Source organism: Aspergillus caelatus, assembly GCF_009193585.1.
Source record: "Aspergillus caelatus strain CBS 763.97 unplaced genomic scaffold BDV27scaffold_51, whole genome shotgun sequence".
Classification (NCBI taxonomy): Eukaryota; Fungi; Ascomycota; class Eurotiomycetes; order Eurotiales; family Aspergillaceae; genus Aspergillus; species Aspergillus caelatus.
Genome location: NW_022475314.1, coordinates 117,922 through 133,829, shown reverse-complemented (window position 1 = coordinate 133,829; position 15,908 = coordinate 117,922). Strand labels below are relative to the sequence as shown.

General features: G+C 48.0%; 6 protein-coding genes across 6 annotated transcripts; 4 read left to right on the top strand and 2 right to left on the bottom strand.

The window, feature by feature from the left end:
* Positions 1-725: 725 nt before the first annotated feature.
* BDV27DRAFT_170921 (FAD binding domain-containing protein) lies at positions 726-2,257 on the top strand (the record flags this gene model as incomplete). The annotated part of the gene is made up of 1 exon (XM_032075457.1): positions 726-2,257. The coding sequence occupies one exon, from the start codon at positions 726-728 to the stop codon at positions 2,232-2,234; it is 1,509 nt and encodes a 502-aa protein (XP_031929539.1). The 3' UTR covers positions 2,235-2,257.
* A 3,884-nt stretch (positions 2,258-6,141) lies between these two features.
* On the top strand, positions 6,142-7,359 carry BDV27DRAFT_155948 (Zn(II)2Cys6 transcription factor domain-containing protein; the record flags this gene model as incomplete). Its single annotated transcript, XM_032072237.1, has 1 exon — positions 6,142-7,359. The coding sequence occupies one exon, from the start codon at positions 6,142-6,144 to the stop codon at positions 7,357-7,359; it is 1,218 nt and encodes a 405-aa protein (XP_031929538.1).
* An 824-nt stretch (positions 7,360-8,183) lies between these two features.
* On the bottom strand, positions 8,184-9,409 carry BDV27DRAFT_170919 (uncharacterized protein; the record flags this gene model as incomplete). The annotated part of the gene is made up of 3 exons (XM_032075456.1): positions 8,184-8,955; positions 9,007-9,073; positions 9,138-9,409. 3 exons carry the CDS (start codon positions 9,407-9,409, stop codon positions 8,299-8,301), a joined length of 996 nt encoding a protein of 331 aa, XP_031929537.1. The 3' UTR covers positions 8,184-8,298.
* Positions 9,410-10,494: 1,085 nt separating this feature from the next.
* BDV27DRAFT_143631 (uncharacterized protein) lies at positions 10,495-11,540 on the bottom strand (the record flags this gene model as incomplete). The annotated part of the gene is made up of 3 exons (XM_032070135.1): positions 10,495-10,773; positions 10,884-11,104; positions 11,531-11,540. 3 exons carry the CDS (start codon positions 11,538-11,540, stop codon positions 10,495-10,497), a joined length of 510 nt encoding a protein of 169 aa, XP_031929536.1.
* Positions 11,541-12,063: 523 nt separating this feature from the next.
* On the top strand, positions 12,064-13,712 carry BDV27DRAFT_170917 (pyridoxal phosphate-dependent decarboxylase family protein; the record flags this gene model as incomplete). The annotated part of the gene is made up of 2 exons (XM_032075455.1): positions 12,064-13,423; positions 13,546-13,712. The coding sequence occupies 2 exons, from the start codon at positions 12,064-12,066 to the stop codon at positions 13,710-13,712; spliced, it is 1,527 nt and encodes a 508-aa protein (XP_031929535.1).
* Positions 13,713-14,279: 567 nt separating this feature from the next.
* On the top strand, positions 14,280-15,773 carry BDV27DRAFT_143629 (major facilitator superfamily domain-containing protein; the record flags this gene model as incomplete). Its single annotated transcript, XM_032070134.1, has 3 exons — positions 14,280-14,472; positions 14,533-15,149; positions 15,216-15,773. 3 exons carry the CDS (start codon positions 14,280-14,282, stop codon positions 15,771-15,773), a joined length of 1,368 nt encoding a protein of 455 aa, XP_031929534.1.
* Between the last annotated feature and the right edge of the window lie 135 nt (positions 15,774-15,908).

Sequence of the window (15,908 nt, the reverse complement as noted above, 5' to 3'; positions counted from 1 at the left end):
CCAGTACAGGTTAAATCACGCTCGTTGGTACGGTCTGCTGCTTTACGTACAGTTATGAAACTAACTTCGTTTCCCCTGCGGTAAGATTAGTTCAAGGGAGAAGGATTTGGTAATCGCACAAAGCAAGCCTAAACACGGTTCACTTACTCAATGCATGGATTGTGTTCCGTATCGATCCAATCCGGAGATAGGGCTTTACGGGTTACATTTTAACGGTCAAACGGTCAAGTGGCTTACGGCCGAGTATGGCATAAAAGGCGCGCGCGCTGCGATGTGTTGGCACCTGCTTAGAAACCGCTCGACGAGACTATCGGGCGAGTCTCCATGTTTACAGTAGGTATATACATCCGAACAAGTTAGTCATACACAGTTAGGGGTTGAGCATTATTCGGATATTAGCCAGACGCAATTTGGCTCGAAAGCCCGATAGCCGATAGTATTCAAAGCCCGACACATCAACTGAGAAACGGAGAAGACGAAACCGGCATTATTGCAGAAACGAGTAACTCCGGGCCCCGAAGTATCAGTAATCCAACAATCAGCTTTGGTAGGGCTTGGATGATTTTTATCATGACGGATATCTGGGCTTCTATAAAGCGGACGAAAGCTCGGGAGCTTTAGACGAAGGTCTCCAAGCAAAAGCATCATCTTCCCTTGTGATTCGAGAACTTTGTTTGCACAATTTAGTCACTACACTTTCCGTCCTTGGTTTCTATCGCTGCAAGATGGCCTGCACGACTCATGACGTGGTAATTGTGGGAGCCGGTCCAGTTGGACTCTTCCTCGCTTGTGAACTACGCCTTGCCGGTCTCTCCGTTCTGGTGGTTGAGAAACGAAAAAGTTCTGACGGCATGGCAGAGACACGTGCATTTGTCATGCATGGTCGATCTTTGGAAATACTCGCTTCTCGTGGTCTGCTTAACTCTTTCCTTGAAGCAGGGCAAAAAACCAACTGGTGGCATTACGGCGTTCTCGACACTCGACTTGATTACAGCGTCTTTGGCCGTGAAACAAACGAGAACTATGTGCTACTTGTTCCTCAGTACAAGACCGAGATGGTCTTATTCCAGCGCGCCGTGGAGCTGGGTGTACAGATACTCAAAGGTGTCCATGTGGATTCAGTAGGCGACTTGGGGCCTTCTGTCGTTGTGAAGGGCGCCTACTCTGATAACCGGCTATTCACTGCCACCGGGAAGTACCTCGTCGGTGCGGACGGCGTTCGCAGCACGATTCGCAGACTCGCCAAGATTGAGTTCACTGGCAATCCACCTGTTAATACTGTCATGAGTGGAGAGGCTACACTGGGCGCGGCTATGCCGAACCCTTACATTGTTCACAATGAGCACGGGTTGGTTATCGCTGCTGATCTGAAAGTCCCCAGCGGAAGGACCAGGCTCAATGTGTTTGCGAGTGATCGTGGCACGCTTCCTGAATCAGTTGAAGTGACTCTGGAGGAGATGAATCATAGCCTCCAGAAAATTACCGGTGTTGACTACGATCTGTCAAACCCCTGTATGCTAAAGCGCTTCAGTAACGAACAACGGCTGGCGACAAGGTATCGCCAAGGCCGCATTTTTCTTGTCGGAGATGCATGCCATAAACACCTTCCAGCCGGCGGTCAGGGTTTGAATGTCGGCCTCCAAGAAGCTCTGAACTTAGGATGGAAGCTGGCGGCCGTCATCTCCCAGTCTGCCCCCGCTTCATTGCTCGATACGTACGAAGAAGAACGATGGCCGATTGCCAAGGCCGTTGTTGAAAACACAACATCACAGTCCCTCTTATTCTTTGCCTCTTCTGGTCCCGAATGGGCGGTCAGGGCAGCGGTCGACAGGCTTCTGTGTGTACCAGAGGCCAATATGAGTCTGGCTAGGGAAATTAGCGGATTTTCTGTCGCCTACCCCAAGTCGCTCGGCATGATACTCCCAGATGGATGGCAAGCCCTACCCGAGAGCATCCAGGGAAGGCGTGCTTTGAATGTAAAGATGACATTACCGGAGGGGGTGGTCACTGAACTTCGTGAGTACACCCAAGATGGGCATTGGATCCAGTTGCACCTCCCTGGGAAGCATACCATTGAACTCCGGCCTCCTCCGGCATTTGGTAGCTGGACTACGGTGGTGGAAGCTGTCGACATGCCGGATGAAGAAGCGAGGACGAGCCTGTATATGTGTGGAGTTAAAGAGATGCTGATCCGCCCGGATGGCTACTTGGCCTTTGGTCGATTAGACGAATAGGGTTGGATGCAGGAAAGGAGGGGAGGGGGGCTATTTCTTAGTCGTCACGGAGCAATATCCTATTTCAAGAGACGAGAAAACAAAAAGCCCAGGCACCGGAAGGCAAAGGATGTAAGGTGAAAAATGGAAAAAAGGAAAAATGAATATAAATATAAAACTAGCAAATCAGGGAGTTCCCCATTTTGTGCGTGTCTGTGTATCTAGCTAGATCTGTTAGTACCCATCCTTTAATTAAATATAGTGAAGTATTGACCGCAATCATTACAAGTACATACCATTGCTATTTGGGCTGGGTAGGGGAGATTAATGGGATGTGTTGTGCTGAAAGGGATCCTGAGTCCGACAAGGATGTCTATAGTAACTAATTTAGTAAGCCTCTACGCAACATCCGTGTAATGCCAATTTTTTATCGCTCTCTGGTTAGATAGCCCCCCCGGCAATTCCAACGCAAATACTTAGCTGGCTCGTCTTCCCTGCCCCTCTTTCCTTAAACAATTCTTGCATATCAATATAAAGCCGTCTCACCTGAATATAAATAGCCCACTCGTCATGATTTCCATGCGCTCGAGATCAAGTCCCAGCTACCTGTAGTAGGGGAAAAGTAAGGTGGTAGGCCAATGAAGCTAGCACATTTGACAAGTACCGGTAGGGGGGGCTTGTCCCTCCCGGGTGGAGTTAAGCAAGCAGTGGTAGATATGACACGATACTTCTCCCATAGTGGCTGAGAGAGTACATGCTGGGTTAAAGGTAATGATGTTTCTCGGAGTACTCTGAACTCTCTGGCTCTCTTGATCCACGCTCCTATGGCATAGTGAGCGTAGAACGACTTGTACATCAGTCTAAACCAATGAACATGCAAACCGCAACTCAAGTTAGACTTCGTTTCGAAGCGATTTACCTACGTCTTCGCCTGAAAAGTCAAACCATATTCACTATGATTTGGAGCACTCCTCGTACTCTGGTCAAAATGCCTCTGGCTCAGATTTGAGCCGTCGTGACGACGGCCGAACAACAAATCTTGCCGAGTTCTGATAATGCCGATAACACCGAGACTGCCAAATACGGCAACTTTGACCGACTGGCATGCAAGCGCAAGCTCGGCGTTTTCAACATTTTTCTCGCTGATAATTTTATGCCTGCTGATAGGAAGAAAGTACAACCAGGAGTCACTGTACAGTTTGGGGTTGGGGACTGGTATAATGGGAAACTGTAGATCAACATAATACTTTCAACCGTAGCCGCCCCAGCTAAAAGAAAAACTCCGAGTAGGATAAAAGAGATGAAATGAATATATCCCGGTCGGAGTGTAGTCCACAAAGACAGAGCCATACAGATAGTCTATCCAGTAACCGTAGGGAATTCCGTGATGTTACTCCAAAGTCACTTTTTTCGTGGTCGCAGCAGACGAGGAAGCCTTGTTCTCTCCACTGCACAGTTATGGATACTTTGAGCTACAGTATGACAGAGGACCATCCAGTGGTCGGTGGTCGGTGCGCGCCCATTGCTCTGAGTACCATTACGAATAATAGATCCTAGAGATGCCCAACAAATTCACACACCCGTGCAACAACATATCACTAAAGTAGGTTACGACCCCGAGAATACTCTTTACTGCTGAAATGTTAAGAGCATGTCCTGACGGTACCTACTAAATATAGAAAGTAAATCTTGGTTACTTTATTCGTGAGGATATATTTCACAAGCGAACTTTTCACCCTCTATGTCCCGTATAAAATGTCTTAACAACCTGAATTCAAATATCCCACCAACAATGAAGATTCAAACTTTGATTTGTTAGGATGTGCAATATATGCTGCCTGTATAAGATATTTTAAATTTAATAGAACATTTCAATATATTTTAAGCCTCTGTCTCTTGAGGTTTGACAAAATACACAAAACTTCAACAGTACTTAATATATAAGCCTCTCAAGAGTAGCTACCGCTTCTCTTGGCTTACCATTGCTGAGATATCCGATATTTGGAAGGGGTCGCTTTATATGGGATAGAGTCAAGAGGGCTGAAAATATCGCCCGTGTGGAACACTCGCCTGTTGGATTTGTTATAACTAAGTAATTGCAGAATTCGTAGATGAGTAATGCCGCGACGGTGGTATTAACGCAGGGTAGAAGTGGAGGATCATCCTAAGATCTATACAACTAGGCAGGGGTAGAGGGCAATCTCACCGTGACATTGAGCACAGGAAGTCAGTAACAACATAAATATATAGATTTATGCCCCGCAAGAAGATATTATCATTCATATCACGCTATTACCACTTCACGAGGCCCACCATTATCCAGGCGGTTATGATACATACACAGAATTAGAATAGACCCTGCACTTGCGTATAGATATACAGTATACCGTATACCATCTAAGCCGAATGACCATCCCATTTAGAACACTGTGTCTTGAAGGAACATCCCGAGGTCGAGTCAGCTATCAAATTCCCCAATGATCACAATTTCCTTTGGCCTAGGCATACCTTCACTAAATTAGCCCAAAGGGGAAGTTGGGTCGAGAGAGTTGAATAGATGCACGTGGAACGGCCTGGCCATTCAGCGTGAACTTTTATGGATGGCCGAAGATTAGGTTACTCCAACCTCGGGAGTCTTGCATAGCACGCCATATTGAAGGCGCACACGCAAGCAGAAGATCAGAGAACTCTACAATATAGAATCTAGAGCTAGCCCCCAATCACTCCCCAATTACGTTTACCTGTCCACCCATATTCAAGCAAAATATTCTCTGAGGGTCCTTGATCATCTTCGCCAAGAGGTGGGCGAATACGCTCAGGCCCCCCACAGATCCGCGGCGGATGGCGAGTTGGAGATCACATAGTTCCAAGGCTGGCTTGGCCGGAAATTGTGAATTTTACTCGATTCAGGCTTCGTCTTTCAACTCCAAACCGGCACACGGTAGGTAGTACTGTCGAAGCACTGGAATACGCCACCACTGGATATGTGGGTCCCGGGCCGGCTCGCAGCCGGATCCTTCGTCCGCTGGGCTCGCTCGTTGCCCTTGGTCTTGCGGATTTGAGCGACTTGGTATACAACTCGCCGTTGTGGGCCTGCCGCTTCGTCGTACTTTCTTGCAGGCCATTGATCGCCCCTGTTCTCTCGCCTACGACTACCTATTCAAGTGGGTAGCCACCCCGGGACCTAGCAGGGAGTGGTCAAATGGATTCATCTGGACTCTGGACGAAGAATGGAAGACCAAAAATGGAAAAGGACATAAACTGCCGAAGTCAATCTAGACGGATCATCGGGGAGAAACTAGCGCTTAACTTAGCTGGGTAATTGCCAGGGTCTGGGAACTACCCGCCAATCGTATTCGGTTCATCATTTCATGACACTGTTTATTGCAGAATCCAACCACATGCAGCCATGGGGCCCTGTGTTTGCCGGAGTCACATTGACGCTTTTAGAGGCTGCAGAATTACCGGCCCCACTGCAACTCCGCACGAGGATACGAGCTGGAGATGGTTCAGCTGTTTAAGGTAGGATCGCTCCTTTTTCGATTAACAAACCATTACCCCCTTCGGCTAGTGCTCACGAAGCGCGTAAGCAACTGTTGAACCATTGACACGCCTCGTCCGTCGTAAGGCAATAATGAAATACATATTTTGTATGGCGTGCGGACCCTGACTCCCTCGTTAGACAGGGCCAATACTATAAAGAGATGCTGGGAGATCGGGCGGCGTCAATTGCGGTTGTTTGGTATATTGATGTCGGAGTTGGATTTATCAATCCTCAGCGCATTCCCCTTCCAACATTCTGAGTCCAAAGATACATATTGTCAGATATTGTGAGGTTTTTCTTTTCTTTTTTTTTTTCCTTTCCCTCCCGGTCGTATTTCTTGTCGACCAGATGCTGGTGACAGACCACTCAGATCCATCGGAGCCCATGTCGAAGCGACGCTTGGCCTGTGAGCGCTGCCGGGACCAGAAACTCAAATGTATCCGGAGAGACGAGAATAACTTTGAGCCTTGTGTAAGATGCCTGCAAGCTCAGGCAGAGTGCATTATCAGTCTGCGAAAAACGCCGGGCCGCCCAGCAGGGCGCAATAATCCTTCAAGTCAGCACTGTTCTACCCGGGAGCCTCAAGAGTCTCGAACCAAAGGCTTGGACAACGGTAGGGCAATCGATTCCGTACTTGTCCCAGGAAATGGATTAATCCTACCGGAAGACCTATTTGGAATGGGCCCCACCTCCTCTCTGGATAGCGGCGGAAGTGACCCTGCTACGCTCTTCTCGTCTGTCTCCCCCCCGATGTACATCCAAGATTTTGCAGACTCACGATTCAAATACCCCGACCCAGCGACTGACTTCCCTTTTCTCTGGGGCTCATCAGGCGACTCAAGTTCGTTGAGTCGGTGCTCATCGTTTCACTTGCTGGACCAAACCTACGACCCTGGATTCCAACTACCGCGACTGCAACAACAACTTTCAAAACAATTATTTCTGCTCCGGTCAGTCTCATGGGATATTACAACGGTTATGAAGCTGGATTGCATCCCATGCAGTTGTCAAAGACAGCCAGGCGACGGAAGCCGAGAATTCAACCCGCTCTCCAGCACATTCGAGGTCATCTCCGAGTTTGAGCAGCTCCTCAGTATCGTAAGAAGTAGGATGACCGACCAAGAGGGGGCCAGAACACCGGGGTTCCGACAGGAAATAAACGTCTCCTATTCCTTAACGGCTATGTCCTGCTATTTACAGCTCGTCCTGATATACGATTGCATCATTTCCTACGTCCTCGACCAGGCATCCAGCAACCCCGTAGTGAGGGATTTCATCCTGAATTCGACGCCAAATATCTCGCTAGGGGGATTCGTCGTCCCCTCTCCGAAGAATGTTTTTGGTCCATTATTTGTACAACTCCTGCAGCTTAAAATTCGACCCATTGAGTGTGCGTTGGGGCTTCCTCAGGATTGCTGCATCTCAGAGGAGACCAATTGCGATAGTGTTTCCCGGGGACCCGGTCTTCTCGGCGGCAAACAGGGGGAGTCAATCTTAGCGGCACTGAAAGGATCATGCCTGGGAGAAACGGATGATACGAAGACCTTGGGGGTTATAGAAGCATTGAAAGATAAAATGACGAGAATAGAATCATTTGAGTAGCACAATCAACTTTTCCCCGAAACGACCTGTCTCGCAGTGTGCATCCCTCTTCTGACAAGGTGTAAAATATATTTCGTCCACACAGTCTGAACAGGCGATATTCCAATCACATCTTAAGAAGGTAACCCTGTAGGTCAGCACTAGGGTCGAATGGAGCCCAAAATATCTCACTTTTAGTAAACGTCTCTTGGTATCCTATACAGGAAATGGCTTTGATTGGCTTAAGAATAGACATATTAGTGTCGTGATTTTAACAATTTCATGGCAAGGCGCCGTCTTACAGTTAGGGTTATACAGGAGAGGAGAGCAATACTAAGCAACGGCACTAGTATTTTAAATAGGAGATAGTAAGTATAAATTGTAACACTCTCATATTCTCTGGTCTTTATCCTTCTAGTATTGCCTTGCGGGTTATATTTTTTCTCGGTCGGTGTTTTATGAATAAAATCAGAATTTGGCTGGAACCCTTTGTTGCTTTTATATTTAGCAAGCTTGCGATAGAGAAACACCTCAACATATGTACTAAAATAACTTAAATATACTATTAGTAACTTATTTCAGTACTGTAGACTCCATTCACGTTTTCTTTCTTTTATTTTTTAGAAGAAAAGTTATAATTCATAGTTTATACTAATCTACGGATTATTGTTTCAGTAATTCCTAAGTACCGCGAACCCGCGGGGCTTCCGATAATTCTGCTTGGTCGCTGAGAAAACCAGTCATTTTTTGTCCACTATCAACATCACGTTGCACTGTGATCTGCTTTGATGCATAAATTTGGCTACAAATCAAGTGGATTCAAAACTATGCCAACTAAATCCAAAAATTTTTCAGCGGAAAGGGAAAGGACCGATAAAATATGAGGTTAAAAAGAACACAAGAAAAAAAGAATTTGAGAAAAAGGACGGCACTCAATCAATTCATTTAACGTTAGAGCCTCTAAAACGAGGCAAGTAGTTCCTGCGCCATTCCTCCAGAAAGTGTTGTCTTTTCCTTTTGGATCGCATGGGGCAGCTCATACATCTCATACTTCTTCAGGTACCAGTGTTTAGCGCTAGACTCATCGCCGTCGCTGTCTTTGAACTCGGTTGAATCTGACGCCCGCAAGAAGTACGAGATGGAGTAGCGGTCTTCGTTTTGAATCCCGCCCAGAGGCAAGACACGATGCAGCGCGGAGCGAAGGCGTTTATTCGAAAGGAACCGCAGGGTGTCGCCGACATTGACGATAGCATGGCCTGGTCGTGGTTCGACGTACTCCCAGGCGCCATCGTTAGGTGAGAAGACCTGGAGGCCCCACTGCGGCGCGTAAAGGATGGTGAGGGAACCGATGTCAGTATGCATATTCTGACCAACCTGACTCGGGTCCTGAGCACCGTGGGGGTAGTGAAGGAAGTAAAGGGTGCTCTTGGAACGGCAGTCATCACGGTGGTAGGTCTCGAGACGAGAGTCCCCTTTGAGACCTAGCTCATCAGAAATGCAGTCGAGCAAAAGCTTCGAGATGAAATGGCAAGCGGCCGTGAACTGGTCGAACAAGACCAGGTTGTCCTGTGCAATGGAGGGAAGCGCCCATCGGCCATCCAGCTCGAATTTTCCAATCTGGTCTTGTTACAAATGCATCTGATAATACGGAAGAAAGTAGTAGCATACCTTAAGGGCCTCGAAGCCGTCTTTGAGCGATTCAACGGCTCCCGACTGGTTACCAACGGCCTTGAATCTGGTGTCCAAGTATTATTAATTTATTGTTCAGCCAAGCTCAGTTGTACGGTCTTGAAACTCACCCATGAGAGAGAGATACGGTAGGGGTCTTCAACTTCACATCTGCTGGCTGAGAAAACCATTCTTTGGTGATCCTGTCGATGTCGTACAGGTCTTTCCAGAACTTCTCAGAGCCTTCGCCCTGGAGATCGAGATAGAAGAAACCATCTTTCTCACAAGCTTTGAGAAGCTTCTTCAGCTCCGCCTCATCCTTATCGAAAAGGTTCGTGAACTGGATGGTAGAGAGATCCGCAGTGCGGACATCCTTATATTCGGCTGGACGGCTAACTGTCATTTTGAAGGGAGATAGAGAGCAACAAAAGTTTGATGAGGGGGAGTCAGATACTGCGAGTGTTTCCAGTGCTTGGAATGTTTGAGAATTGTTCATCTTTACCGAACCAGAGCGCCCTTATATCCTTTGACATCTTGATAACCTTGGTTGCCAACAAATTCTAGATTCTCGTACGATCACCTACATCATCCCACTAGGAGGAATAGACTTGGGAAACCTTTTTCCGGTTTCTGGCGGACCGAGGTTGGAATTTCCTCATCTGAGTACATTTTCAGCTAGGTGGTCTCCGAACCTTGCAGCCAAGGAGTTCCTGTCATCGGAGAGACGCTGGTAACCGGAGATTTTGCCTCCGTAAGGAAGGCACAGTCGGTGTCGGATGAAAGGATAGCCACTGGAATAGAAGAGATTCCGATTCATTTACTCTAGGCTGCTCTTTCACTGCGGGATACTACGCTCATTTTCGAGATATCCCCGAATCTCGGCCGGCCGGCGAGCGACGTAAGATGAACGTCGTCGACTCGTGCTTCGACTCACTAACAGTAGTTAACATTAGCTGGTAACTCGGAGATATTGTTCTGATCTCAATGGATCGCCTAGTTTGAGGGGTTAAAATCGGAGTCGATGCGGTCCAGGGCCAGACTGGGCGTAATTGGAGTCGGCAATCCCGAAAGGACATTTTACCAAGGATGCAATGTAGGGGTGGAAATCTTATGTTTGCTCAGTGGGCTTTACATTGGGATTGGGTGTACTGTGTGGATTTCAACGACTACGGTACAACAAATAAAAATATTCTAGTTAAAACACTAATCCTTCTATCCTACAATGGCTGAGTGAGCTCAACCACGCCGCCATCTAGTGCGAGACCACAGTCGTCGACCTCTCTTTCAGGCCGTTAACCTAGACGTAATCACTGCGCCTTGCTTCAATACCAACTAGCTTATGAAAAAAAAGCAAAAGAAGAAAAAAGAAAAAAGAAAAAAAACAACACAACGGAAGTTTTCGGCACTTAATATAGAATCTTCCTAGGCTACCATATGAAACGGACATACAAAGGCAAGAGTGGCACACATGAATTGACTCCAATCTACTCAATGTTGCGCGCCTGGGCCTTCAACCATCGCGATTGAAACCCCCTTCATGCCATCAAACTCCCTGTAGTCCTTCATACCTAAGTTCCGGCTAAAAAGATGCATTTTGTCCGTCGTCAAAAGCATTACGCGTCGAAGATGCGGCCAACTGCGCAACTTCTCATTCAAGATTTCGAGTACCCAGCGCCCAAGACCGGATCCCCGATGCCCGTCCAGAATATAGACATCGGTCAGGTAAGCGAACGTAACGTTATCCGTGATGACTCGCACGAGCCCGATCTGCTTCAGAGCAGCGGGAGTATTATCTGCTAATGCGAGAGTCTTAGCCAGAAATGGGGGTAAAGATGTTGTTCTCTGGCAGGAATCCACTTACTCGCAGAGTGTTCTACTCCATTTGAAGTTGAGGAGGACCTGGCCCCATTTGGTGTCTCCATCGGTGCCTTTTGGTAGAGGCCCAAACAGAGTGAACTGTGCAGTGCTTCCTGAAGTGCCGCAGCTGGCAGATCCCCAGCCCACCATACCATCTCAGAGCCTAGAGCGGCATTGACGGCATCGACCTGGAGAAGGTCAGGATCTGTCGAGACGAGATAATCGCCGCGATGCCAATTCTCTGGTGCCATTCTGATAGAAGATGACTCCCGGTGTCGTGGAAAGCAATCCTTCAGTCCCTGTATGGGCCATGTCCGGGAGGGTGATCAATCACTATTTGACAAGCCCATAAACGATGTTCACGAGAGAGGAACATGAGGGGAATTCCTGAGGGAAACAACCCAAGACTAATTGACCCCACCTCCTGTGTTGAAATGTTAACAAAAGGTCTGGCCCAAGTGGGTACCGTAAGCGTGCATCGGAATAATAATGCAGAAATGCTCGGCCTGGCATGTAGTTATGGGTAATTAAATGATCGCCGCTAGTTAATTTTTCAGAAATTTACCCTCCGAAAGTGGAGTTAAATCTCCCCGAGAAGCATCATTGATTCGCTCGGTCCATTTCTCACTCCAATGAATGGAATGCCTGCGATACAGCACTCTCATGCTAAAAGCCATCGTAGATTCCATTCGGAACAATGACAAGCTAAATCCAACTTGCGTCTTAGTCCTTAATGGCTCCGTTGTTTGACCACTGCATGTCTCCATCAATTTCTTCTCATCTGTGAAGATGCCCGGGCCCTACCCGTAAACATTGATGCTGTACCACATAACGTATACATATATATCTTGTCAAGCACCTGATTACCTTTGTAATGTAAACATAATAATATATGGATAAACTAGTGTGATTACTCCTTATTTTGATCCGACTCGTTGCATACACGCAAACAAATCCGCCTCATAAAAGATTCCTCCTTACGCGTTATCCCTACACGATGACAGCCCACAATAGCGCAGAATTTGGTTCATCTAGAGAAAGACAATTGGCAGAAGTGAGTATGCATCTATGACGTCTAAATCAAGAATCTAACAGGGAAAAAACTAGCTTGTGCAACTTGTTCAGAGTATCACGTCACCAAAACTCCATATCCCCGAAGGCGTGTCAGAACCTAGCGTTGTGAAAGGGCAGGACCTAAGAATGTTGCCTGAGGAGTTGGAAAAGCTTCTCCGCGAATGTTCAGACGAAGGATTGGGCCAAGAAGGATTCAGCAAAGCAGTCTCATTGCTCAGCGAGCATTCAGTGAATAACTCATCGCCCGGCTTCCTAGGAAAATTGGTCTCCGCGCCATCTCCGCCAGGAACAGCCGCCGATCTGTTTTTGTCGATCTTCAACAACAATGGCCATGTGTGGCGTGCGTCACCAGCTCTCACGGCGGTCGAAAAGCATGTCAGCAGAGAGTTGGCCAAACTGTTCGGCCTGGAAGGCCCACACGCTGGAGGCGTTACGGTGCCAGGGGGAGCTGCGGGCAATATGCTCGCCCTGCTAGTTGCTCGCAACATCGTGTCACCGGAGTCTAAGCAGCAGGGTGTCACGCCTGGGAAATATGCGGTCTTCGTCTCAGACGCAGCTCATTATTCAGTGACCAATTCGGCACAGATCGTGGGACTTGGCAGCGACTCAGTGATCAGTGTACCGGCATTGGACGATGGGACAATGGACGTCGAGGCGCTCAAAACCGCAGTAGACGATGCCATTAAAAAGGGTAAACAGCCGCTGTTCATCAATGCCACTGCGGGAAATACCGTGAACGGCGCTTTTGACTCTCTCAACAAAGTTGGAGAAATCGCACGCAAGGCGAATGCGTGGTTTCATGTTGATGCCTGCTGGGGAGGCGCGGTTGCATTTTCTGACACCCTGAGACATCTAATCAAAGGAGCTGAACTAGCAGATAGTATTGCCTTCAACCCCCATAAGATGCTGGGTGTGCCTCTTGTTTGTGCCTTCCTGTTAACAAACGATATGCGGACTTTTTGGCTAGCCAACAAACTCAACGCAGGATACTTGTTCCATGATAGAAAAACTGAGGAATCTGCGATATCCGAAGATGGAGCGAGTGGAAACAACAATGAATACGATTGGAGAAACTCAAAGCTCATGGAAGGAGCCCCCGATGTGGCTGATATCCGGGATTTGGCTTCTCTGACGGTACAGTGCTCTCGGCGGTCCGACGCAACAAAGCTGTTCCTACACTGGATCTATTATGGAACTAGAGGCATTGCCCGCGATGTTGAGCAGGCTGTTGACAGCGCACAGCACCTGGCCAATCTCGTCGAGGCTGATCCACGACTAGAGTTAATCGGAGACATTGGAAAAGTATTCGCTCAAGTTTGTTTCTATTGGAGACGGAAGGGAGAGGGGATTGACCCATCGGATACAGCTGGTACAGCCGCCATCAACAGCCACAACACGCGTATCTTGTATGAGCACCTCACTGAGCACGGCTGGAAGATCGACTACGCTCCGTATAATTCGACGGGGGAGTGCGTTCGAATCGCATGTAACCGGTTGACTACACCACAAGGAGTTGAAGCGTTAATTTCGGCATTGGTGCGGCTGGGAGAATCATTGGGATTGTAAGACCATCTCAAGTAGGGACATAAAACTACCTCGATGTGGCAGTATATCCTGCTTGGCTTCAAATCTACTCTAGTAAAGCTGTCCCTGGTGTTAGTCGCCTCGGTCTAGTGCCTTACGGTACGCTGCCCGTGGGTGCCACAGTCAGATACCTTCTTCCAGTGCCCCCCTCAATGGACTGGATAGTCCCACAGATTGCTGTCTCAGGCTAGAAGGTTCCATTAGACAGGAAGTCAACCTTCCTCGTTCTTTCTACTTAGGATACCATGGGCTAAACAACAAATAGGAAAACAGTTCATTATACGCTTCCTACAACTCGCATTTGACTGACAATGCCTCCTGGGTGAACAGGCGCCTGGAAGGTGTCAATGCCACGTAGTTTAACTAACTTGAAAATCCATGTATACTGAGTGGACTACGTTGGAACCGGATCTACGGACCAATGTAGTGCATCCGCGACCCGCGGATGTCTGATAAAGTTGAATAATATTATTTATAATACGCCCTCTTATTCAAACCGCCGAGTGTAAGCCTGCGGTTCCGGAGGAAAAGGCCGGAGGATACCTCCCACCAGAAACTCCGAGATTTCGCGAGCCAACCAAAACAGGGCGATTCAAAACGTATATGCAGCGAGTAATATGTTTCGACAATCATAAATGACCGTTCATGTTGGGTACAAGAGCCGATCTAGGAGGATCAACTCATTCTCTGCTACTTTTTTGATCCTCTAACGCATAAAACATCTACAAGGAAAACTGGCGATGTCACCTACACACGAAATGGGAGAAGACTCCACTGGGATCAGCTCTTCAAGCAGTGAAGAAAACTGGGCCTTATCAGTGGGCTCTGAGAAGCTGAACACAGGGGAATCCCCCAATCTCATTGCTGTAAACCCTACTGTAACTAGTCTTACCAGAAACAGCGATGGAGAGGATCCACCGCCGGATGGAGGCTGGAAGGCATGGCTAAGCGGTGCGTGGCTTCATTCCTCGATATATCCTACAGGAACGCTTGGCTAATCCCGCGCCGAAGCACTTTGCGGCCATTTTCTCTTCATGAATACGTGGGGTTTCATTAACAGCTTTGGTGTATTCCAGACCTATTACACTACACTTCTGGACAGGCCACCTTCCGATATCTCATGGATTGGCTCGATTCAAGTCTTTCTGAGCTTTTTTGTTGGCGCCTTCATTGGCCGCTTCACAGATGGCGGATTTTTACGCCCCGTTTTGGTCTGTGGCATGCTCATGGTAACGCTTGGTATCTTTACTGCTTCAATTTCTACCCAATATTGGCATTTGGTTCTTTCGCAAGGCATTTGCTGCGGTCTCGGCAGTGGTTGTCTGGTCACACCAGCGGTATCCGTAGTTTCTACATACTTTGAGAAGAAGCGATCACTCGCCATCGGTTTCGCCACGTGTGGCTCTGTCACAGGGGGCCTCGTCTTTTCTGCAATGGCCAGACAGCTTATACCCTCCACTGGCATTGGTTGGGCATTGCGAGGCATCGGTTTTGTGCAGGTGGCCACCTTACTCTTTGTGACTACCTTCATGAGGTCACGATTGCCACCACGCAAGGCCGGCAGACTCGTGGAATGGGTTGCATTTAAAGAGCTTGAGTATGCCTTCTTCACCGCTGGCATGTTTTTCGTAAGTAGTTGATTCCCCAGACCTGGATTGGTTGATTAAATTGGCCGACTGACCCAATGTTCCCAGAACTTCTGGGCGGTGTTCTTCGGCTTTTACTACCTCGCCTCTTACAGCCGCGACATCATCACTCCTCACTTCTCCTATATCGACTCCCTCAATATCCTTCTGATCCTTAATGGTGTTGGTATACTAGGCCGCATGATACCAAACCATTTCGCCGACACGGTGGGACCGCTCAATATGATGATCCCGACCTGTGTCATTGCCGGCATTGCGCTGTTCTCGTGGTTCGCCGTCCGCACACCAGGTCAACTCTACGCGTGGGCGGTCGTGTATGGCATCGTTGCGGGTGGGATTCTGAGCCTGTTCCCGGCAGGACTATCGAGTCTGACTACCGACTTATCGAAGCGCGGCGCACGCATCGGGATGAACTTTACAGTTGTCAGTTTTGCAACGCTAACGGGGAACCCGATCGCCGGGGCAATTATTTCGGCCACAGGGGGCAGCTACCTTGGGGCTCAGATACTCATGGGTACAAACTTTCTGCTTGGGGGGGCGTTTATCTTTGCTGCGAGACTGACTCGGCAGCGAAGGACAAAGAGTGGATGGTGGATTAAAATATAGACGTACATGTCCGCTGTTGATAGAAGGATACATGCATGGTTGATCAGGAAAAAATTCCATTCTTAACCGTTCGCATGTTCATAGCACTATATACTCAGTTCTCACCATTTATATATATTAACGGCTCTTCTAGCA